The sequence below is a fragment of the Hordeum vulgare genome, chromosome 2H (genome assembly GCF_904849725.1).
Source record: "Hordeum vulgare subsp. vulgare chromosome 2H, MorexV3_pseudomolecules_assembly, whole genome shotgun sequence".
Taxonomy (NCBI): Eukaryota; Viridiplantae; Streptophyta; class Magnoliopsida; order Poales; family Poaceae; genus Hordeum; species Hordeum vulgare.
In genome coordinates, this window is record NC_058519.1 from 79,981,628 (window position 1) to 80,007,646 (window position 26,019).

Consider the following 26,019-nt stretch of genomic DNA (forward strand, 5'->3'; position numbering starts at 1 on the left):
ATCTTTTGCAGCGCCTGCTGGGATAGCTCGCGCGTCCAATATTTTACGACGGCCGATGGAGCCAGCACGCTATAATTTGTTATTTCGGCGTTGTAAAGTTGTTTTAGCGTGTGCGGCGGTTGGGCGTCTGTTGGAGATGCTCTCATTTTTTTTATAGAAAATCTCGCAAAGCTTTTATTGAACCGTCACGAGGTTTACAGGGACGAAAAAATATTTTCGGGTTGGCCTAATCAAACATGGCGACCAGCCCCGAACTTTAAAACATGCTTCGCTAGATTGTGAGCCTCGATATTCGAGCTCCTAAATTCATGAACGAAATTACACCTATTAGAAGAATTACCATACTCTATTATTTCATGTATAATGGCTCCATACGTAGCCATGTTCTTCTGCTTGATGTCGACCACCACTACTTTGCAATCAGATGCAACATGGATCTGTTGCAAGTTTAGGTCCTCCGCTAGTGCAAGGGCCTCTCGAACCGCCAGAGCCTTCAGAGTCGGTGGGGTCATGGATTCCTCCAAAGAAAATTACTGAAGGACCTAGGAACAAACCATCGTGTGATCTGCAAACTGCGGCAACAGATCCATATCACTGGTTCCTACTAACTGCAGCATCAGTGTTGAGCTTGGAGAACCTCGACGGCGGCTGCTGCCAACCAGTTGGTCTGTCCGTAGGAGACTGGGCTGTTGACGCTGAGGTACCGAAGTTGTCCACCGTTTCAAGACCCGCCAGTAAAGTAGTGATGAAGTGATGGGTGGATAAAGGACTATGGGAGATATCTTCATATATGGCCTTCCTTCGAGCTCTCCAAATAGCCCATAAAGTTACCAGACAGCATAGGGACTCCTTCTCACGCAGCTTCTCTTGCATGGCAAAGATCCACTTTCTAGCATTACAATCTTGATTCAAACTGAGTTGATGAATGAGGTTCTCGTCAACCAAAGACCAAACAGAATGGGACATGGTGCAGCTTAGATGTGCATGTCTCCAAGAGTTCTGCACCCCGCAGAGCATGCACCGAGAAGAATCAGCCATGTGCACGTGATGAAGCACGCATCTCAAAGGGATAGAATGCCGAGCGAGGTGCCAAAAAAAGACTTTGAGTTTGCACCGGACTTTGACTTTCCACATAGATGTCCATCCCTTGCCCTCGGTTGCAGCGTTGGAGGGGCCGCCATTTTCCTCAAGCGAGTTCTCCCTATGAAACTTGGTGTTCATGATCATATGATAAGCCGATCGGACAGTAAATACCCCTTTCCTTTCGCAACTCCAGGACTAGAAGTCATCAACGTTCCTAGTGCAAAGTGGTATAGCGAGGATCACTTCCGCATCAGTTGGTAAAAAAGTAGACCGAATCAGATCATACCTCCATGTTGCTGAAGTTGCATCAATAAGCTGTGAGACCAGCCTAGGCGGATTATCAACCAATGATGTAATAGGTCTCATTGGTCCCACTCTCGGAATCCAGTTTATGTCCCATATATCCATAGTTGTTCCTTACCTATCATGCGGATCAAACCTTGCTTCAAAATATCCCTTCCATCCAAAACTGCACGCCAAATTTGCGAAGGGTGGCTGCCAAGCCGAGCCTCTAAAAGGGTGCATCAGGGAAGTAGACTGCCTTCAAGATGCGAGCACTTAGAGAGTTGGGTTCTTGAAAAACCCTCCAAGCCTGACGGGCAAGAAGCGCCAAGTTAAAAATCTCCATGTCTCGAAAGCCCAATCCACCAAGGTTTTTCGGTCGTGTCATGACGTCCCAAGATACCCATGTCGGCTTCCTTTTTCCTTGTTTACTTCCCCACCAGAATTGCCGAATGCTTGATGTTATATTTTCACATAGGCCTCGAGGTAGCCTAAAACATGACATGGAGTAAACTGGGATCGATTGGGCGGCCGATTTGATCATCACTTCCTTCCCCGCCGAAGATAGCAATTTTTGCATCCATCCTCTGATTTTCTCCCAAACACGATCTTTGAGGTATTTGAACGTTCCCATCTTTGACTGTCCCACATCCGTTGGCATCCCCGGGTATCTGTCACTTAAGGACTCATTGTGAACTCGCAACAGATTTTTGATGTTATGTCTCTTCACCCGGGGGCATCCCTTACTGAAGAAGATGGAAGACTTTTCATGATTAACTCCTTGACCGGACGAATTGCAATATATATTCAATAGGTTTGACACCTTGGCCGCCCCCTCAACACTTGACTTGAAAAGCAGAGGCTATCATCAACAAAAAGGAGGTGGCTCACAGATGGAGCTGTTGGTACCACCTTAACCCCTTCAACTTCTGACGACTGAGAACTGAATCTTAAAAGGCACGAAAGGTCCTCTGGCAGTGGCGGAGCCAGGAATGAAATGGAGGGTGTGCACATCTAATTTTTTTTTTCCTACCTAATCTAAGTGTCACACAAAAGTTGGCAACAATATAATACATATAGCTCAAAAGTCAGACAACATTATAGTTCCCACATGTAGCAAATTTGCAACGTTGCAAATACAAAGTCTTACATGGATACAAATATGTAGCAAACTACTACACTAAGTAACTCTACGACGTTCCTTTGCCATGAAAGCTTCAACAATGTCGTCCTCGCTTACTTTCAAGAACACATCTCGTTCAATGAATGTCACTAAGCAATCATTCAGGAGATCATCACTCATACTATTTCTCAATTTATTTTTCACTAGATTCATTGCCGAGAATACTCTTTCAACACTTTATCAACATTGCAGAGGGTGACTCATTCATGATCAAAGTTTTCAACCCTTTTATCTCCCCTTTCATATTGCTAGCCCCGTCATATCCTTGCCCACGGATTTGAGTAAGAGACAAATGATGATCAATAAGCAAAGATTCAATTGCAGCTTTAAGTGACAAGGAAGTTGTGTTGGCAACATGAACAACACCAAGAAATCTCTCACACCCCTTTCCAACTTTATCAACATAACGTATGCAAATAGCAAGTTGCTCTTTGTGAGATGCATCACTAGACTCATCAGCTAGGATTGCATAGTGCTCATCACCAAGATCTTCAATAATTTGTTTTGTAGTTAGTACAGCACAACATTGAATAATCTGTTTTTGTATCGTTGGACTAGTCAATATGCAGTTTCCAGGAGCATTGTGCAAAACAATCTTATCAACTTCTTCATCATTTTCTGCAAGCCATTTTAGAAGTTCAAGAAAGTTCCCCCTATTACTAGATTCTTCACTCTCATCATGTCCGCGAAATGCCAATCCTTGATTCAAAAGAAACCTCAAGCATCTAAGTGAATAGGTTAGCCTAGCCTTGTAAAGACGCATATCCTCTTTAGACACCCTCACAATGATATTATCAATTGCCATTTGAGGTGTCACAAATGAATTATACTTCTCTTGAGCTTGGTTGTGAATGCTACCAATACCACCTACATGCTTGTCCAATGCATCAGGTTTGTTCCAATTTCTCCAACCATTTTTAACAAAGGCATCACCCCTAGGCCCCCCATTAGTTTTCTCTTTGAACAAATAACACACAAAGCAATACGCCGCTTCCTTTGAGACACTATATTCTAGCCAACTATACTTTTCAAACCAAACAAAACTAAAGTGTCGGTTTTTACCATAGATTTTCCTAACTTCAAAAGCATGTCCATATGGACGACATGCTGTTTTTGCAATATATCTTCTCCGAACACTATCTTGATCATTAAAATCATACTCTGAAATAGGAGTTCTTTTCGCTGGATCACCTGAAAAGACATGTGCACTTGGTTGTTGAGGTGATGGAAGACTTGGCGTTGCCTCCTCGATTTCAGTATCCGAATGGATAGGAGATGGGGAATTAGGACACCCCGCATTTTCAATATCTTCCGTGTGATGTTCAGTAGCAATCTTCCTCACTTTCTCTTCATGTTTTTTAAAAAGATCCAGAATGGCACTTTTCCTCTTCATGTTCTGCTTTGCAAGTTGCAACTGCAAGTCTGCAATTATATCCAATCCAATGTGAATGTGTGATTATATCACTGGCTCCAATGAGAAATCCTACAGGCTATAGGCAGAGAAAAAATATGTTCCCAGTGCTTACCACTTTACCAGACGACAGAGGAAGGGAGGGGCGACCGCAGCGACCGGCGGGAGCAGGGGCGCCGCGGGCTCGGCGACCGGCGGGAGGAGGGGCGACCGCAGCGACCGGCGGGAGCAGGGGCGCCGTGGGCGCGGCGACCGGCGGGAGGAGGGGCGACCGCAGCGACCGGCGGGAGCAGGGGCGTCGCGGGCGCGGCGACCGGCGGGAGGAGGGGCGGCGCGGGCGCGGCGACCGGCGGGAGGAGGGGAGCCGCGGGCGCGGCGACCGTCGGGACTCGGGAGAAGGGGAGCCGCGGGCGCGGCGACCGGCGGGAGGAGGGGAGCTGCGGCCTGCGGGCGCGGCGACCGGCGGGAGGAGGGGAGCTGCGGCCTGCGGGCGCGGCGACCGGCGGCGGCGGGAGGAGGGGAGCTGCGGCCTGCGGGCGCGGCGGCCACGGGATGACGGGAGCTGCGGGCGCGACGACCGGCGGGAGGAGCGGAGCTGCGGCCTGCGGGCGCGGCGACCAGCGGGAGGAGGGGAGCTGCGGCCTGCGGGCGCAGCGACCGGCGGCGGCGGGAGGAGGGGAGCTGCGGCGTGCGGGCGCGGGCCCGCGGCGGCCACGGGATGACGGGAGGAGGGGCGAGCAGGCGACGGGAGGGGAGCTGGCCAGCGACGGCTTGGTCAACTTTAATTTTTAATAAATAATAATAAAATATTCCAGATTCTGGGTGGGCCACGGCCCACCGTGCCTACACGCTGGATCCGCCAGTGTCCTCCGGTGCAATCAAGAAAAGGTATGGGGAGATAGGATCTTCGTGTCGAAGAAACCATACCCATGAGTAAATTGTTGAAGCTTCTTACCATTGAACATGACTGAGAAAGATACCGAAGAAACCATAATTAAATGAATCCATGATTGGGGAAACCACATTTTTCACTGAGAAAGATACCGATGAAACCATACCCATGATTAAATGAATCCATGATTGGGGAAACCACATTTTTCCATGATAGTTCGAAGATACGGCCATTCCATCCTGCGGTATGCCTTCATCATGTCAAGCTTTAGGGCACAAAAGCTGTTTGATTTTGTTTTGCTTCGTTTCATAATGTGTAAGCACTCATATACACAAATAATGTTGATAGTGATTAGCCGCCCCGTACAAAAGTAGACTGCTCATCCGAGATGATTTCTGAAAGGATTAGTTTAAGTCTATTTGCCGCTACTTGGAGATGCTCTCATGCATCAACACTCATAGCTGCGATTCATTCTTGGGTCATGGCACTCCACATCGGCCGGAGAAAGTCAGACATCTACTAAAGGATCATGAACGTTGGTTCAAGTTTTTTTTATACCAGAAAAAGGGTCTACATGTACAGAGGTACTTCGAATCAAACTCTATACACGGGAATGCATATGTATGTACCGCATGCAACATCAAGGTAACCCCCAACTACGGTCAGAAGGAAGGAAGAAAACTCGAGCCTTCAGGCTTTTCTGTCTGCTCTCACCACCGCCGCTCTCGACGCCGCCTTCTCCAGCCGGAACCTCCGGAAATCGGCGACGAGGCCGACGTCCACGTCCCGCTTCATCCTCTCGGCAAGTGTCAACAGGACCTGCACGCTCCAAGCTTTCAGTTCCACATTCCTCTCGGCGAGAGGAGCGCAGAGATTTTGTTAGGCACACGGCGCTCGATGCTTACCGACTCGGCGACGCCCCGGAGAACGGCCTCCGGCACGATCCGCAGGGGCGGCGGGAGGGCGACGGTGATGGAGATCTCGAGGTGCCCTCTCAGCCGGCTGCCGCGCCGCTGGGCCCTGTCCGCGTACAGCGACCCCCGCACGCCCAGGTCGAAGCTCGCCGGCGTGTAGCCGCTGTCCAGCCCCCTCAGCTCCCACTCGGTCTGCATTCACAGTCCAGACAAGAGTAGCGCATTTCACCCGGTTGTAAACTTGCGGCCGTGCGCATATACATAGAGTTGGTAGCGTGAGCAGGGAGAGGGTCGTGTACGCACGATTCGGAGGTCGAGCCCGCCGGCGCCGCGGTTGCGCAGCTGCATCACGACGACGGGGCGCACGGTGATGAGGAGGAACTCCAGCGGCAGCATCTGGATCCTCCACTCCTCCTGCACAAGAAATGACCGATCAATCAGCTGAACTGCCGAGCTGCTGGGGGTACAAGATGGTAGATTCAGTAATTTCAGTTAGTACATCGCTGAGCTGCTGGCTCCGGCTCTCGTCGGGGAACATGGCGCGGAACACGCGGGGGCGGTTCTCGAGGTACTCGTCGAACGAAACCTGCAAGCAGAACCCGTCCGCGCACGCACGATCAATCAATCAATCAAGCAAGCAATTCGAGCCGTGATTTCATCAAGTCACCAGCCAATCCAATCCAATCCGAAGCCTCAATGCGGGGATCGATCGGTGTCGACGCTTACCCCCGGGGGCTCGTAGAGGGGCATGTCGGTGTCGATGCTGGAGGAGTAGGTGACGGCGTCCGGCGAGGTGGACGACGGCGCCCCGGCCCCCGCCGCCCGGGCCGCGGTCGCGACGGCGCGCCGCGGCGGCCTCGGCTGCGGGGGAGCGGTGCAGACCAGCGTCCTCGCGGGCGGCGCGGAGGCGGTGGGGCGGCTGGTGCAGCAGCCAGGCAGCGGCCGCGGGCGGTGGGCCGTGTTGGAGGCGGCGGCGGCCATGGCCGGCCGTAGCGCCGTGCCCGTGCCCATGCCCATAGCTGCTGAGGTCGGCACGCGGCAACGGAGACCACTCCTTTCCCCGTGTGACGGGGTAGGCGGACTAGGGACAAGCGGTGGCCGATGAACGGGATGGCAGCACGTGAGCCGCGGGTGTTGGACGGGCAGCGCGGCGTGTCACTTGTCAGGTCTCTGGTTACGGAAGCGGGTCTTGGATTTGCGCCGCGGCACCGAGCCCGCGGCTATCCGGGGTCCGGCCACCGGAACTTGGAACACCTTCTGGCTGGTGGACGAGTTCGGATGTTTTTGCTGGGCGTTTGGTTTGAATCTTTTCAAAAATGCGGTCTAACAATTGTTAAGCTTTTCTTTTAGAAATACGGTACAAATACACATGTTTATATACACATACACGTTCATCGTTATGAACAAACACATAATTTATGTTCCTATGAGTATGTTTGAAAAACCCGAGCCCCTACATCTTGATACTAACAAAGTTGTCATGGACATTTTCATAATCAATGGACACGTCATATCATTGAAAAATCAAAATTTAGAAAAAGCTTTCACACTCTTATGATCTTATCACATGCATGCATCATCGACGGGTTACGGGATGTACTGCCTAAAATCTGACGCTTGCGAGACGAGTCACTTTATTCAGTCCGTTTATGGACATTTAGCTGCTGAGATTAGAGTTCATATGGTTGATAGAGCGTTTGTTCCTCCCAAGGTTTGTGAAGAGCAGAATATCATAGCACATTAGTTGACACATTATAGCCGTACCGACACATATATTGCGGTACCGAAGCATATGTGTGAGTATTTGAACTTGAGCCCTCTCTGTTGAGAGGACTTGTTGTCTCGAGATTGTAATCCTATCATAATGAAATAAAACTCGCTTTCGCTCTAAAAAAATACTTTTCTCACTTCTCGTAAACATCTTCCTTGCCTTTTCTCATTACACAAGCCTAGCTAAATGGCCTAGGGCCGGCAAGCCAATGACATGTGTGACGGTGACCGAGAAGGTGCAGGGCGGCATGGTGGCTACGACCTAGCATGGCGTGAACCGGGACGGTACGGCGGCGACGTGGTGGCGGTGGACCGATGTGGCGACGACACGAGGGTCTCCTCTCGTGAAAGTTTAGACTATTTTTTGTCTGCCAAATTATACAGAAAGGGTCATCTTTTCGTAAACATGATGATAGAGGCGAAGTTGTCCCTGTCTTTCGATGAGATCGTGGGTATCTTTTTGGTAGAGTCGACTTTGACAATCCGACTACGAACGTGTGAGGACGTCGCGCCTTAGCAATCACTAAACCAAATCCGAGAGGTTATTGACCACGCCGGAGCACGATCAACCTTACCATGAAGGTCTGTTTCCTGCACGCAAACGAAGAACAAGCAAGAAACTAAGATGCAATCAAGATATTGCGAATATAAGAGGGAAGCTTTATTGATGAAGGTGGGGTTCTGTGACGCCTTTGTTTGGTCGTAGAATACAAACGAATAACGCGAAGTTGCAGCTATAGCAAACTTGTAATGTAAACAAAACCCCAGTCTAAACGATGCCTTAAGGGCTGTATATATGAGGGAACAGAGAGGCAATTACGTGACCCTTGGAGGAGGGGTCCGAAAACAGCCCTAAACTCGATCTCCCCACACATACAGACTCTAAAAATAGCCTATATTATGGTATTTCGAAATTACATGGGCGTGGCCCAAAAATAAGATGGTGCAACACCTATAATAGCCTATGGACGAAATTTATAAAGTGGCGTCTTGAATATTTCGTCCAAACCCTTCATGCTCTCCTTATGGTGGCTTTAGAGTGCGAAAATCACCAGTGAAAGCTCCATTGTTCTCTCCCGCGCGTGCACCTTCTTCTCCATGCTTGATCCCACTCCAACGGATATCCTTCTTGTCCATGCTAGGTCCTTCATTCATGAGCACAACAAAAGTATCTAACTTAGGCAGCATCATATGTTCATGAACATTAGAAGTATTCCCAAGAAACGAAAGTACCTGGTAATTCAATTGGCGTGCACGAGCTCTAGTAACTGGTCGAGTATGTATAGCAGCTGGGGTTGTGGGTGTAATAATGGTGTTGATGTCCTCATCATCCTTCCCTTCTTGAACTGAAGTCGTCCTCGACGGAAGCTCATCTTCCTCACCCAAATATGGCTTCAAATCTGCAATGTTAAAAGTGGGACTAACCCCAAAATCTACGGCAGCTCAAGTCTATATGCATTATCATTTATTTTCTCTAACACTTTGAAAGGACCATCAGCACGCCGCATTAGTTTTGACTTGCGCAAATCAGGAAACCTATCCTTACGCAAATGCAACCAAACAAGATCTCGAGGTGCAAAGACAACATGTTTTCTACCCTTATCTCTAGCAAATTTATATTTAGCATTCAGGCGCTCAATATTTTCCTAAGTTAACTCATGCATCTTTAATATCAAATCAGCACGTTCTTTAGCATCAAAATTAACCTTCTCCAAAGATCGAAGAGGTAACAAATCAATAGGTGCACGAGGTAGGAAATCATACACAACTTCAAAAGGACACATCTTTATAGTAGAATGCAGCGAACGATTATAAGAAAATTCAATATGAGGCAAGCATTCTTCCCACGGTTTTAGATTGTTCTTCAAAACAGCCCTAACATAGTACACAAAGATCTATTGACTACTTCAGTTTGTCCATCAGTTTGGGGGTGACATGTAGTACTAAAAAGCAATTTTGTCCCCAACTTAGCCCATAAACATCGCTAAAAGTGGCTAAGAAATTTAGCATCACGATCTGAAACAACCGTATTTGGCACACCATGCAAGCGAATAATTTCACGAAAGAACAAATCAGCCACATTAGCAGCATCATCACTTTTATGACATGGTATAAAGTGTGCCATTTTTGAAAATCTGTCCACGACAACAAATATGCTATCCCTCCCCTTCTTTGTTCGAGGTAAACCTAAAGCAAAGTCCATAGATATATCCTCCCAAGGAACACTAGGTACAGGCAAAGTCGTATATAAACCATGAGGATTGAGTCGTGACCTAGATTTTTGACATGTCGTGCAGCGAGCAACAAAACGCTTAACATCCCGTCGCATCCTTGGCCAAAAGAAATCTCTAGCGAGTACGTCCTTCGTCTTCTTTACGCCAAAGTATCCCATCAATCCTCCTCCATGCGCCTCCTGTAACAACAAAAGACGAACGGAGCTAGCTGGAATGCATAACTTGTTAGGACGAAACACAAATCCATTATTAATGATGAACTTATTCCATGTTCTCCCTTCTTTACAATTTTCCAACACATCTTTGAAATTAGCATCATGCACATATTGAGCTTTGATGGTCTCCAAACCAAATATTTTAAAGTCAAGTTGTGAAAGCATAGTATAACGACGAGACAAAGCATCAGCAATAACATTTTCTTTACCCTTCTTGTGTTTAATGACGTACGGGAAAGTCTTAGTGAATTCAACCCATTTAGCATGTCAACTGTTCAGTTTTGCTTGACTTTTAATATGTTTCAAATATTCATGATCAGAATGTATGACAAATTCTTTGGGCCATAAATAATGTTGCCATGTTTCCAAAGTCCGAACAAGAGCATATAATTCCTTATCATAAGTAGAATAATTCAGACTAGGCCCACTTAATTTTTCAGAAAAGTATGCAACAAGTTTACCATCTTGTAATAACACACCTCCTAATCCAATTCCACTAGCATCACATTCAAGCTCGAAGGTCTTATTAAAATCAGGAAGTTGAAGTAAAGGAGCATGTGTTAACTTATCTTTCAAAACCGTGAAGGCTTCTTCCTATGCGGTACCCCAAGAATAAGGCACAACCTTCTTTGTAAGCTCATTGAGAGGTGCAGCAATGGTGCTGAAATCTCTCACAAAACGCCTATAAAACCCGGCGAGTCCAAGGAAACTCCTCGCTTGTGTGACCGTTTTGGGTTGCGGCCAATTCTCAATAGCTTCAATCTTGGCTTTATCAACTTCAATTCCCTGTGGAGTAACAACATAGCCAAGAAAAGATACTCGGTCTGTGCAAAAGGTGCACTTCCCAAGGTTACCAAATAGACGTGCATCACGTAGAGCAGTAAAAACAGCATGCAAATGATCCAAGTTTTCCTCCAAAGATCTACTATAAATCAGTATATCATCAAAGTAGACTACCACAAATCGTCAAATGAAAGCACGTAAAACCTCATTCATTAATCTCATGAAAGTGCTAGGTGCATTAGTCAATCCAAAAGGCATAACTAACCACTCATATAAGCCAAACTTAGTTTTAAATGTCGTTTTCCATTCATCTTCCAATTTCATGCGAATTTGATGGTATCCACTACGCAAATCAACTTCGGAGAAAATTGTAGAGCCACTTAATTCATCAAGCATATCATCTAGCCTAGGAATAGGATGACGATAACGAATAGTAATATTATTAATGCCTCTACAATCAACACACATACGCGATGTACCATCCTTTTTCGGCACTAGAATAATAGGAACAACACAAGGACTAAGAGATTCACGTATATAACCTTTGTCGAGCAGCTCTTGTACTTGACGCATAATCTCCTTCGTCTGCTCTGGATTGGTACGGTATGGTGCACGGTTGGGTAGCGATGCACCGGGAATTAAAGTCAATCTGATGCTCAATCCCTCTAATGGGTGGTAATCCCGGTGGTACGTCTTGTGGAAAGACGTCAGCGAACTCGTGCAAAATGTTAATGACAGCAGGAGGCAAAGAGGGTGGCATGTCCTCAAATGAAAATAATACCTCTTTGCATACGAAAGCATAGCAAACAGATGTAGTAATATCCAAATCAGTAATATCAGATTTAGTGGCAAGTAAACAACCACTCTTCAGTTTGATTTCAGATGCAATACTAGATGATGATTTAGTAGGCTTATTGTGTTGCTCAAATTCCTTCGCTACAATCTGATTTTCACTCTTATGTTGGTCCTGTTTTGCTTTACTAGCTCTAGCAATGTCAACTTTCATAATATGTTCAGGAGACATAGGAAGCAAAGTTATATTTTGATCCTCATGAATAAGAGTATACTAATTTGTTCTACCATGGTGTACATAATTTTTATCAAATTGCCATGGTCTACCAAGTAAAACGGGGCATGCTTGCATGGGTACCACATCACAATCAACAAAATCAGAATATGTAGCAATGCTAAAATGCACACGAACAGTACGTGTTACCTTAACCTTGCCACTGTTGTTGAACCACTGGATATAATAAGGATGAGGATGTGATCAGGTGGTGAGAGACAACTTATCACCATCTCCATGCTAGCTAAGTTGTTGCAACTCCCTCCATCGATGATGACGCGAACACAACATTCCTTTACAACTCCCTTTGCATGGAACAAGTTGTGCCTCTGATTTTGCTCAGCCTGTGTTACCTGCACACTTAAAACACGTTGAGCAACTAAGCTTTCATACCCGTCAGCATAGTCAGCAACCATGTAGTGTGTCTCTTGTTCAATATCATCGACACCCCGTTCGTCACTTGCAATAAGAGCTAAGGTCTCCTCGTCATAATCACAGGCGGAGTCATATCCACCATCCTCAGTAATAATCATCACGCGCTTGGATGGGCACTCTCTTGCATAATGACCTCCACCCTTGCAACGACGACAAATAACCTCATGTATTTGACCTATGGATGCCATGGATGAAGGAGAGCTTTGTGCGGGCCCGGAAGGTGTGCTCTTAGCGAAGGTTGGTGCAGAGGCCTGATTCCTGGTATCTCTGGTTGAATTGGCGGCAAAAGGAGGCGGTGCTGATGCAGGAGAACGTGTGGAAGTAGATGTGGTTCATGGCGTCCATGAGGAAGTGCGACCTGCAGAAAAGTTAGATTTCACCAATGCGCGTCGATCCCGCACTTCACGTTCAGCTTTGCAAGCAAGATGGAATAAACGAGTGATATTGTTATAATCCTTATATTCTAGAATAGTCTGAATATCTCTATTTAATCCACCCATAAAACGTGCAAGCATAGCTTCATTGTCCTCAACAATACTAATCTAATCATGCCAGTTTGTAATTCCTGATAATATTCTTCTACAGACTTTTTTCCTTGTCTTAAACGCTTCAAGTTTTGAAGTAATTCACATTGATAATATGGTGGAACCCAACGAGTACGCATAGCAGTTTTCAAAGCAGGCCAAGTAGTTGGAATATTAGCATGATGTATTCTACAATATTCACACCACCAAACACAAGCAAAACTAGTGAAAGAACAAACAACAACAGTAACACGTCTATCTTCAGGAAATTGCAAGCATGTAAAACGCTGCTCTGTTTCTAACTCCCAACTAAGATATATATCAGGAACATATCGACCATTAAAAGTAGGAATATTCAATTTAAGTTTAGGGATAAGGTCATGATCCCGTACCTGAGGGTGTGGTGCATCCCTACCGTTGCGATTGTATCCATGTGGACGTCCGATGGCTTGTCGGGGTGGTTGTTGTGCGTGGTGCTGAACTGGAGCAACCTCTCCCTCATCATTGTAATCACCATCATAATCATCATCATACTCCTCATTCTGCTCAGCCACAGAAACCTCGATAGTAGCAATAGGAGGACCAGCAGTAGCAGTAGGAGAAACAACACCAAAATTATGCACTTGGCCGACAGGCATGCGTCGCGCTCGTAGCCGTTGTTGTGGTTGAAGAGGGACAACAGATGCAGTTGGTGTTGGTAAATGGGAAAGCAACTCATTGAACTTGGCGTTCATCTTGGTGTCGAATTTCTTCTCCATACCTTCGAGATTTTCCATGGCCTCTCCAAAGGTGGTCACGAAATCATGTACCTGGTCAAACATCATTTGCTGAAATTTATCATGGAGCTCTCGGTTGGTAAGGTTCTCCCCGTCGATCTCCTCGTCGTGTGATCATGGCATGGTTAGCAGCAATAGGAACACAGAGAATATGAACCTACATACTACTAGGAAGTGGTGGTGGTGGTGGTGGTCGTGTGTCACAAATCCGTCAAGCAAATCTCAATTTCTTACCAATTCTTACCCAGCAGCAGGTGGCGATCGGCAACCGGTGTAGTCAAAACTCTCAAAGCTTGGATAGAGCGATTGCTAGGTGGTGTCAAACACACGATGTAGATGTATGTGGAGCTGGGAAGACTTATAATATGGTAGCAAGAAGGGTCAGCAATAATCAGTTCAAAGATGCAAAATTGAAAAGACGCTCAACGACGGTACCGTGCTGGTCCTAGGCTAGACCGTACTAGAAATGCGAGCCTAGAATACCAACGAAGTCAAGACGACACGTAATAATCAAGGGAAGAGCCACTCTAAATTTTTTTCTCTTTTTTTGGCGCTCTTTCTTTCTGCGCTTTTTTCTTCAGAAAATCACTATAATGGCGAGTGTCTCAAAACTCTTCCCAAGCATCAAAAACAGGATAGACACGAAAAAAAAACTAACAATTTTTTTAAACTTCTGGAGCAATTCGGGGCTGCGACGACCAAAAATTGCGACAAAAATCACTATGATGGCGAGTGTCTCAAAACTCTCTAAAGAGCCTAGCAAAACGATAGGGAGAAAAAAATTTCACCCCTTGATTTTTTGGCCTAAAAAGTGCTCTGGAAAGCGTGCCAGACTCTTTTTTTTGTTTTTTTTTTCAAAACCTACCCAGGTAAGGAAACGCGAAACCGAAATCAAACAGATCTCGAAATTAACCTAAAACTAAAAGGATGCACAATAGGATAGTGGTGGGTACATGGTGGTGGTATATGGCAGCAAGGATAATGGTGGCATGGTGGTGGTATATGGCAACAGCGATGATGGTAGCGTGGTGGTGATATGTAGCAGCGATGAAAGATGGTGCGGTGGCGGCGTGACAATCTGTGAACAGAACTCGAAACTCTAAAGGACTAGACACTAAGACCAGCAACTCGACACGACTATGTAACCGCAATTTCAACTAAGCAAACTACTGAAAAGACTATGCAAAGGCTCAGATTGGTTCAGATATGATGATCTAACCCTAATCTTTTATGGCTTTTTCGTGGACGATAGGTATGAAGAACAGATGCGATCTAACTACGAAAAACTGGTAGAATCTCATCGAGCAACCTGGAAATCAGATACCACTTGATAGAGGTGAAGTTGTCCCTGTCTTTCGATGAGATCGTGGGTATCATTTTGGTAGAGTCGACTTTGACGATCCGACTACGAAAGCGTGAGGACGTTGCGCCTCAGCAATCGCTAAACCAACTCCGAGAGGTTATTGACCACGCCGGAGCACGATCAACCTGACCACAAAGGTCTGTTTCCCGCACGCAAACGAAGAACAAGCAAGAAACTAAGATGCAATGAAGATATTGCGAATATAAGAGGAAAACTTTATTGATGAAGGTGGGGTTCTGTGACGCCTTTTGTCACGCCCACGATGCGACCCTATCCTCAATTTGGCACGAAGGCCTCGTCAGGGATAGAAGCGCATCTCGTCATGTCGCAAGAATGGATATCGTTACAAGTACATGTACTGAAAAGAAGAGATATATAAAATAGAATTGGCTTACACTCGCCACAAGCTACATCAGAGTCACAACAGTACAATACATAAACATCATGAAGAAGAGCAGGGTCCGACTACGGACGAAAACAAACGAGAAAAGAAGAACGACGTCCATCCTTGCTATCCCAGGCTGCCGTCCTGGAACCCATCCTAGATCAAAGAAGAAGAAGAAGAAGAAGCAACTCCAAATGAACAATCAACGCGCTCGCGTCAAATAACCTTTACCTATACCTGCAACTGGTGTTGTAGTAATCTGTGAGCCACAGGGGACTCAACAATCTCATTTCCAAAGGTATCAAGACTAGCAAAGCTTAATGGGTGAGGTATGGTTAAGTGGTGAGGTTGCAGCAGCGCCTAAGCATATATTTGGTGGCTAAACTTACGAGTACAAGAAATAAGAGGGGGGAAGATCTACGCATAGAGGAGGTGACTACTGGTGATCAAATGAATGATCCTGAACACCTACCTACGTCAGACATAACCCCACCGTGTCCTCGATCGGAGAAGGAACTCACGAAAGAGACAATCACGGTTACGCACACAGTTGGCAAGTTTTAATTAAGTTAACTTCGAGTTATCTAGAACCAGTGTTAAACAAAGCTTCCACGTTGCCACATAACCGCGGGCACGGCTTTCCAAAAAGATTTAACCCTGTAGGGGTGCTCCAACTAGTCCATCACAAATTACCACAAGACGCATAGAAATCCTCAATCACGAAGCTCGCGATCTCGTCGGATTCCCTAGTGGAAAACCTCAACTCTGAAATTACCCAAAGCATCTCCGGAATCCCGATGCACAAGATATCTCGTCAAAGGTAAAACTAATCCAGCAAGGCCACCCGGTGTGTCGACGAACCCGATAGGAGCCGCGTATCTTGTTCTCAGGACACACCGTCTATGCATAGTGGACGGTAGTCAAACCTCGAGTTGCCCCGAGGTGGCACCGCCGACTACTAGGTGGGTGGACCAACACTCATGCGGAGCACTGGCCCGGGGGGTTGATTAAATTATCCTTGGGGTCCGGAAAGTCCCTATGCAATTTTATTAGGTGATTAGGCAAATGTAGTACCAATGTTGGGCCTTGCCAGACCAGCGTTAATCTAAAACGAATTGTTAAGGGGGTCCCAATAACAACCCCGATCATGTTAGGAGCGCTCAATTATGGAACATAACACCGGTAGCCGGAAACTAAGGGGGCAAAGGTGGAACAAAACACCAGGCTAGAAAGGCCGAGCCTTCCACCTTTTACCAAGTATATAGCTGCATTAAATTAAATAACATTTAATATGGTGATATGAAAAGGGACCCATGTTATCACATACACCTGCAACTAGCAACGCTAACACAGGGTTAAGCAAGCGGTAACATAGCCAATGAGTGGTTTGCTAGGTCGAACAGGTTGAAGGTTTCATGGCATAGTTGAGAGGCCGATATTTAACAAGTGGTAGGCAACGAGACATAAACTATAGAAGCGATAAAACTAGCATGACAATGATAGTAATGGTATCTGGGGAAATGGTCATCTTGCGTGAGATCCCGCTTGGAAGAAGAATGACTCCGTGAAGCAGACGAACCGACATAGTCGAACGGGTCCTCACATCCGACACGCTTGTGGAGCTCTATCGAGACAGGGGAAACCGGAAACAAGCATCAACACACGATATTCACCACACAATGCACAACACAAATGATGCATGAGCAGCTGAATACATGCAAGTCACGACATGACAATCCACGACAAACAAACACTACACATTAAGTGAAGTTCAATATGCAACGAGTTGCATATTGACGAAACTCCACGCTTAATTATTTAGTTCTATCCCGATTAGATATACGGCAATTTTACATGTGATTAAACATGGCAAGAGGTGAAGCGCAATTAATCTACCTATCTAGGCATTTTAAGTGAGGTCGGAAATGACATATAGCATCTCCGAAACGACCTCACATGTTAATTTTACAATTCTGTCCAGATCTGAACTACACATTTAATTAGTTGTTAAACAGAAAAATAAATAGGTTCACGTGATTCTACGCGTCATTCCAAGCAATCTACACATAAAGAACATCTCCAACGGAGCTACGGTTCAAAAGATACAAGCACCGCAAGATATGATGGCATGAATGCAGTATGTGTGCAACGACGGTCACGAGCACTTCAAAACATACAACCAGAAAGAGAAAATGAAACTACACAAGATTCCAAGCAAGTTTCATATAGGACACGATCAAATCGGAGCTACGGTTCAACAACTACAAGCAAAACAAGAAATCACTACAATCTGTCAAAATCAGCCACATAGCATTTTCTACTCCCCACAACTATGAGCTACTCAACTCCAATATACTCAACCAAGGCATGTCACGAAAGAGGGCAAGAAGCACTATCATAAACAACTAACAACAGCTAGCATGGCAGCAAGGATCACTAGGGAAAGAAGTCACAAATGGCACCTCACACACTATTTCAGACTTTGTGAAAATAACACTTCATGAAAGTGCAGTTTTCGGTCTGAAGGCATATTGACAGCAGCAAAATCAATAGCTACAGGACTCCAAATGGCATGAAAATTCACAACATGCTAGAGAAACACAAGGGATACAACTAACTCCATTGCACCAACCTCAAAAGAGCTACAAATCACAAGATACAAGCAAGACAAGACAGCAACAAAATATAACAGATTCCAGACTTAGAAATATTTCAGCTCCTCCAAATCAACACTATTTCTAGCAACTTGAAAGCAAGCAAACCACACCTAAACATGCATTTCTATTGCAACCAAAGTTGACAGGGGCTAGACTAAACACCCAAGAACAACTCTCTAGTTGACAACTTAATCAAACGAAGCACGGAATAAATCCTACGAAATAAACAAGAGGGCAACACGGCAAAATATCGCGCGAACTAACTTGCTCTAAAGCTAAAACTAATTGCACAGAAAAATCCCGTACCCCGAAAACATATAAAATATGTGGTGTTGCACAACATTAATATTGCCACACGTAAATGCGAGAAAATAACCTATACACGGAAAAATAAACTAGCGACAATTCCCTACGTGCAAAAATACCATCGGCTACTCTAAAATACATGGCAAATGGGTCTCTAGAGCATGAACATTTTATCTACGACATACGAGCAATCCGGGCACGCACGAGAAAATAATACGGACTATATCCTATTGGGACAGCACGTAAATCTAGGCACACGCCACGCTAAACTAAATCAAACAAATATGCAAGTTGCACCAATGTAATCTACACGCAAAAGTACACGAAATCCGTATGCTACATGTCGCGATCCGATTTACGGATTAAAAGATACGGGCATTTTAATATATTCTAAACCCAGAAAATAAGTAAATTGCAACCCTAAAAAAAACCAACTAATGGGCCGAAACTACTACAGACCAAAACAGGGCATTGACGCATAATAGAAGAACATGCCACAGGCGCTAGATAGGCAGCAGGGAGAGGCTCACCTCGCGGCCATGGGCCGGATCTGGAGCATCTCAGGCGAGACGGGGCGCTGGAGTGGGCCGGCTGGAGTCGGTGGCCGACTGGGCCGGTCGCGGCCTGCGCGATCTGGGCCGACGAGGCGCTAGGACAAGCCAGCTCGGGCACTGACTGAAGCACGCTTGGGCCGAGGGCGGCGCTGGGCCACGCGGCGCGCCTGACGCTGGCGCTCAGGGCTCGTTCCCTCGTCCCGTCCACTTGGGACCAAGAGGAGGCAGCGGCGGCACTGCTGCAGGGGAGGCGAACACTGGGAAGAGGAGCGGGGCAGACGGGGCGAGGCACAGGCGGCGGATCCGGGAGGCGGCTGGCCGGATCTGGCCTCGGGGCACGGGGCCGGTAGCGAAGGCGCCCGGCGGCGGGGAGAGGCGACGCTAGGGGCGCGGGAGGCAGGCAGCGTGGAGAGGATGCGGGAGCAAAGGAGCTCGGGACTCCTCCCTTTGCCCCATGGACGCCGGACGTGTCCGGTTTGACCACGGACATGTCCGGTAGGTGGGAAAACTGGCGAATCTGGGCCTGTGGATGGAAATCCAATGGTCCAGATCTGACCTGGGGTGAGATTTCGGGGGAGAGAGGAGATGGGGCTAGCAAGTGGGGTTTTTGAGGGGGGTGGCTGCAAAAATGACTAGGGAAAACCCTAGTGAAGTGAGAGGGGTCTCTCCATGGGGTGGTTCTTATATAGGGTTGGTCTTTGGTGGGTTGGACCTCGTTCGTCCGATCGCGATCCGACGACTACGAACGGAGGAAGTGGCTAGTTGGCACTAATGGGATGTGTAGATGGGCTAAGACGAGAGGGAAACGGGCACCCGACTACGGGTTTTAAAACACCGACAAACGTCCGACGGTAGACCGAATACGGTGCCGCTACGGTCGACCGTTCGGGTACCAAACGGTCTCCGATCGCGACGAAATTCGACAGGCGGCCTAGCTATATTAAAATAAGACCGCACGTCAAATCTCAACCCGATCAGAGAAAGTTTTCAACACACTTTTAAAACAGGGTTTCGACGAGGCCGCGGGCGCGTGCGTGTGCGGTTGGGCTCAGAACGGACAACGACGCGAACCGGCAACTAACAACACATGCAACTTTGAAAACTGGCGGCACGGAGATGCCGATGCAATGCAGATGATGCGCATGATGCAATGATGAATGCGACAGACAAACGAACCACAGGACGAAAACGGAATAAAAGGGGAATCTTCTAGGGCCTCGGCCTCGGGCTGTCGTAGAACACAAACGAAGAACGCGAAGTTGCAGCTATGGCCAACTTGTAATGTAAACAAAACCCCAGTCTAAACGGTGCCCTAAGGGTTGTATATATGAGGGAATAGAGAGGCAATTTCGTGACTCTTGGAGGAGGGGTCCGAAAACAGCCCTAAACTCGGTTTCCCCACACATACAGACTCTAAAAATAGCCTATATTATGGTATTTGGAAATTACATGGGCCTGGCCCAAAAATAAGGTGGTGCAACACCTATAATAGCCTATGGACGAAATTTATAAAGTGGCGTCTTGAATATTTCTTCCAAACCCTTCATGCTCTCCTTATGGTGGCTTTAGAGTGCGAAAATCACCAGTGAAAGCTCCATTGTTCTCTCCCGCGAGTGCACCTTCTTCTCCATGCTTGATCCCGCTCCAACGGATATCCTTCTTGTCCATGCTAGGTCCTTCATTCATGAGCACAACAAAAGTATCTAACTTAGGCAGCATCATATGTTCATGAACATTAGAAGTATTCCCAAGAAACGAAAGTACCTGGTTATTCAATTGGCGTGCACGAGCTCTAGTAACTGGTCCAGTGTGTATAGCAGCTAGGGTTGTGGGTGTAACAATGGTGTTAATGTGCTCATCACATGAAGGAGTTGCGGGGGGGGGGGGGGGGGGGTTATATGGGATCCCGTGAAAGTAGGTTTACGGAAGCTGTTGGATTGCTTTTTTGCCTGAACTTCCCATAAACAATAGTTTTTCAATAATGATAACCGATGGACGTCACTTGAAATGGGCATGGCAAGCAAACTTTTTTTATTTATTTTACCTGATAGGAGGTGGTAAATCCTATCGTTTTTGCCACAAAATTTCTCCTCTTTCTAAGAATTGTCATGCGTTTCTGAAAAATTGTCAACCTCACACAAGTAAACTTGAGATCTAAAGCGTTCGCAAATGCAAATCCATCTGAAAGGACGTGGATGTCGCCTAGGGGGGAGGGGTGAATAGGCGCTTTAAAATAATTACGGTTTAGGCTTGAACAAATACGGAATAAAACTAACGTTTAATTTGTCAAGCACAAAACCTAAAACAACTAGGCTCACCTATGTGCACCAACAACTTATGCTAAGCAAGATAAACAACTAAGTGATAGCAAGATATGTGACAAGAAACAATATGGCTATCACAAAGTAAAGTGCATAAGTAAAGGGTTTGGGTAAGAAATAACGGAGGAACGCGGAGACGACGATGTATCCCGAAGTTCACACCCTTGCGGATGCTAATCTCCGTTTGGAGTGGTGTGGAGGCACAATGCTCCCCAAGATGCCACTAAGGCCACTGTAATCTCCTCACGCCCTTGCACAATGGAAGATGCCGTGATTCCACTAAAGAACCCTTGAGGGCGGTCACCGAACCCGTACAAACAAGGTTGGGGAAATCTCCACAACTTAATTGTAGGCTCCCAACAACACCACGAAGCTTCACCACAAAGGCATATGGCTTCGAGGTGACCACAAATGCTCAGGGCAATCTCCACAACTTAATTGGAGACCCCGACGCTCGCCCGAAGCTTTACACCATAATGATTGAGCTCCGAGGCACCACCAAGCTTCTAGGACGCCAAAACATCCACGAAGAACAATCTATAGGGTACCAAGTACCCAAGGGTAATAAGCTTCTCAACCTCTCACTTCCACGTATCACCATGGATAACTCAAACCGATACAACTGATGCAATGGCAAGAACACACGAAGTGGTCAAGTCCCTCACACTCAAATCCCTCCACAACAACAAAAGCTATGGAGAAATATGAGAGGGAGAACAAGGAGCTCACAAAGAACTCCAAGATCAAGATCCAAGGGGTTCCCTCACATCACTACAGGAATCAGACTCTTTGTCGTCTGCCATAACGGACGACAAAGAGGTGATCCACCAACGGCAAAGGTCTTTGCCGTCAGCCTCCTGTCGGCAATGTTCCTACGACTACTTTCGACAGCATATCACCTTCTTTGCTGCCAGTCTTCCTGAAGCGGACGACAAAGACCTTTGCCGTCAGTCTCTGGCTCCGAGCAGACGACACACATGCTTAGACGACAGCCGACAGGCAACGCCTCCGTTCAGGCTAGCAGAGGCTTTTCCGTCAGCCTCCCTCCCTCTCTGTGTCGTCTGCCTCCCTCCCTCTCTGTGCCGTCTACCTCCCTCCCTCTCTGTGCCGTCTACCTCGCTCCCTCTCTTTGTCGTCTTCCTCCCTCCCTCTCTTTGCCGTCTGCTTATATGGGCCAGCACAAGAATCATCCCTTTGCTGTCAGCCTCCCTCCCGCTGTGCCGTCAGCCCCCAAGTCGGCGGGTGATGTCTACTACGCAACCTTCTCCTTGTAGACGTTGTTGGGCCTCCAAGTGCAGAGGTTTGTAGGACAGTAGCAATTTTCCCTCAAGTGGGTGACCTAAGGTTTATCAATCCGCGGGAGGCATAGGATGAAGATGGTCTCTCTCAAGCAACCCTGCAACCAAATAACAAAGAGTCTCTTGTGTCCCCAACACACCCAATACAATGGTAAATTGTATAGGTGCACTAGTTCGGCGAAGAGATGGTGATACAAGTGCAATATGGATAGTAGATATATGTTTTTTAATCTGAAAATATAAAAACAGCAAGGTAAATAATAATAAAAGTGAGCACGAACGGTATTGCAATGCGTGGAAACAAGGCCTAGGGTTCATACTTTCACTAGTGAAGTTCTCTCAACAATGATAACATAATTGGATCATATAACTAGCCCTCAACATGCAACAAAGAGTCACTCCAAAGTCACTAATAGCGGAGAACAAACGAAGAGATTATTGTCTGGTACGAAACCACCACAAAGTTATTCTTTCTGATCGATCTATTCAAGAGTCCGTAGTAAAATAACACGAAGCTATTCTTTCCGTTAAATATATCCTAGAGTTCGTACTAGAATAAAACCTTAAGACACACATCAACCAAGACCCTAATGTCACCTAGATACTCCATTGTCACCTCAAGTATCCGTGGGCATGATTATACGATATGCATCACACAATCTCAGAATCATCTATTCAACCAACACATAGAACTTCAAAGAGTGCCCCAAAGTTTCTACCAGAGAGTCAAAACTTGTGCCAACCCATATGCATAGCTTCCCGATGTCACGAAACCCGCAAGTTGATCACCAAAACATACATCAAGTACTCACATGAATATCCCATTGTCACCACAGATAGACACATGCAAGACATACATCAAGTGTTCTTAAAGACTCAATCCGATAAGATAACTTCAATGGGGAAACTCAATTCATTACAAGAAGGGAGAGAGGGAAGAACATCAGAAGATCCAACGATAGTAGCAAAGCCCGCGGTACATCAAGATCAAGACATCTCAAGAACACGAGAGAGAGAGAGATCAAACACATAGCTACTGGTACATACCCTCAGCCCCGAGGGAGAACTACTCCCTCCTCGTCATGGAGATCGACGGGATGATGAAGATGGCCACCGGAGATGGATTCCCCCTCTGGCATGGTGCCGGAACGGGCTCCCGATTGATTTTTGGTGGCCACAGAGGCTTGCGGCGGCAGAACTCCTGATCTAGGTTTCTTTTTGGGTGTTTCTGTATTTATAGGAATTTATGGCGGTGGAATTACGTCAGTTGGGCCCACGAGGAGGTCACGAGCCTGCTAGGCCCTCGGGGGGGGGGGCGCCTACCGAGCTCATGACTCCCTCGTGGCTCTTCTGGCCTTCTTCCAAAGCTTCGGGGCTCTCTTTTGGTCCAAAAAAAATCATCGCGAAAGTTTTATTCCATTTGGACTCCGTTTGATATTCCTATCTGAAAAAGGTCAAAAACAAGGAAAAACAGGAACTGGCACTGGGCTCTAGGTCAATAGGTTAGTCCCAAAATAATATAAAATAGCATATTCATGCATATAAAACATCCAAAGTTGATAATATAATAGCATGGAACGATAAAAAATTATAGATACATTGGAGATGTATCAGCGGGCGACAAAGAGCCTATATGGGTCAGTTGCTGCTGCCCCAGGTTGCACAGCTGGGTGCCACGTGGCACCTTTGCCGTCTGCTGCCTGATGGCAAAGGCCTTTGCCATCAGCTGGCAGACAACAAAGAGCCCATATTGTCACAATTTTTTTTTGTTATTTCATAGCACAACTATGATATATAGGTCACAACACATGTACATATACATAGCACATATAATTCATATCACATATATAGGTCACCACACATATTCATAGCACAAATTTCATCCATGTATATACATATACATATAGTTCCACATATACTGTTCATCCATATATACATATACATATAATTCCACATTGTTCATCAACTCAAATGAAAACTAGAACTAAAGCACTCCATCAATGCCACCTTCCATGCATGTAGTACATCCAATCTGCAAAATGGGAATAAGAAAGTTAGAAGAAGAAGAACAACAACAACTATATGACAAATAAGCTAAATTGAAGAAGAAAGAGAAGAAGCAAGAAGAGAAGAAGAAGGAGAAGAAAAACAAGAAGAAGGAGGAGGAGGAGGAGGAGGAGGAGAAGGAGAAGGAGGAGGAGAATAGGAAGAAAAGAAGAAGAAGAGAAGAGGAAGGAGAAGAATAAGGAGAAGAAGGAGGAGAGAAGAAGAAGAAGAAGAAGGAGAAGAAGGAGGGCTACTTCTCCTCCTTCTCCTCCTTCTCCTTCTTCTATTCTTCTTCTCGTCTTCTTCTCCTCCTCCTCCTTCTTCTTCTTCTCCTTATCCTTCTCTTCTTCTTCTCTTCTTCTTATTCTTCCTTCTTTTCATTTCTCCTCTTCTCCTCTTATTGGAGCTAAATTAGCTAAGTGTGTATTTTTGGAGATAAATGGGCTAATTATCTCATTTTAGAGGGAAACAAGCTAAGTATAAAATATTCATGAGCTAACCAAGGTTCTTATGCCATTTTGAGCTTAGGATGTCTTTTTGGAGCTAAATTAGTCATTTTAATGATCTAACCAAGGTTCTTATGATGTTTTTATCTAACTAAGATAATTATGTCATTTTGGAGGATAATTAGCTAAGTATGTCTATGTTGGGGAAAATAAGCTAAATTGAAGAAGAAAGAGAAGAAGCAAGAAGAGAAGAAGGAGAAGAAAAACAAGACGAAGAAGAAGGACGAGGAGAAGGAGAAGGAGGAGGAGAAGAAGAATAAAAGAAGAAGAGAAGAAGAAGGAGAATAATAAGGATATGAAGGATGAGAGAAGAAGAAGAAGGACGAGGAGAAGAAGGAGGTCTCCGTCTCCTTCTTCTCTTCTTCTTCTCCTCCTTCTTCTTCTTCTTCTCCTTTTCCTTCTCTTTTTCTTCTCTTCTTCTTTTTCTTCCTTCTTTTCATTTCTCCTCTTCTCCTATTCTTGGAGCTAAATTAGATAAGTATGTATTTTTGGAGCTAAATGGGCTAATTATGTCATTTTAGAGGAAAACAAGCTAAGTATATAATATTAATGAGCTAACCAAGGTTCTTATGCCATTTTGAGCTTATCGTGTATTTTTGGAGCTTAATTAGTCATTTTAATGAGCTAACCAAGGTTTTTATGATGTTTTTACCTAACTAAGCTAATTATGTCATTGTGGAGGATAATTAGCTAAGTATGTCTTTGTTGGGGAAAATAATCTAAATTGAAGAAGAAAGAGAAGATGCAAGAAGAGAAGAAGGATAAGAAAAATAAGAAGAAAAAGGAGGAGGAGGAGGAGAAGGAGAAGGAGGTGGAGAAGAAGAAGAAAAGAAGAAGAGAAGAAGAAGGAGAAGAAGAAGGAGAAGAAGGAGGAGATAAGAAGAAGGAGAAGAAGAAGGAGAAGAAGGAGGGCTCCTTCTTCTTCTCCTCTTTCTCCTTCTTCTCTTCTTCTTCTCTTCTTCTTCTCCTCCTCCTCCTTCTTCTTCTCCTTCTCCTTCTCTTCTTCTTCTTCTCT

The 26,019-nt window shown here is 45.8% G+C and overlaps 1 protein-coding gene and 1 long non-coding RNA gene across 2 annotated transcripts; both read right to left on the minus strand.

Moving 5' to 3' along the window:
• Positions 1-3,543: 3,543 nt before the first annotated feature.
• On the minus strand, positions 3,544-4,141 carry LOC123425171. Its single transcript, XR_006621791.1, has 2 exons — positions 4,075-4,141; positions 3,544-3,970 (listed from the first exon to the last, which is right to left on the minus strand). It is a non-coding gene; the product is annotated as an uncharacterized LOC123425171 (long non-coding RNA).
• Positions 4,142-5,387: 1,246 nt separating this feature from the next.
• On the minus strand, positions 5,388-6,949 carry LOC123425172. The gene is made up of 5 exons (XM_045108852.1): positions 6,492-6,949; positions 6,265-6,351; positions 6,069-6,179; positions 5,757-5,957; positions 5,388-5,670 (listed from the first exon to the last, which is right to left on the minus strand). The coding sequence occupies exons 1-5, from the start codon at positions 6,780-6,782 to the stop codon at positions 5,542-5,544; spliced, it is 819 nt and encodes a 272-aa protein (XP_044964787.1). The 5' UTR covers positions 6,783-6,949; the 3' UTR covers positions 5,388-5,541.
• Positions 6,950-26,019: the final 19,070 nt, after the last annotated feature.

Excerpts from the sequence above, each read along its gene's own strand:
- LOC123425172 (XM_045108852.1), bottom strand. The coding sequence starts at position 6,782 with ATGGGCATGGGCACGGGCACGGCGCTACGGCCGGCCATGGCCGCCGCC. Across the intron at positions 6,352-6,491 it reads CCCTCTACGAGCCCCCGGGG|GTTTCGTTCGACGAGTACCT; the intron begins GTAAGCGTCGAC and ends TTCTGCTTGCAG. Across the intron at positions 6,180-6,264 it reads GGAGCCAGCAGCTCAGCGAT|GAGGAGTGGAGGATCCAGAT; the intron begins GTACTAACTGAA and ends TTTCTTGTGCAG.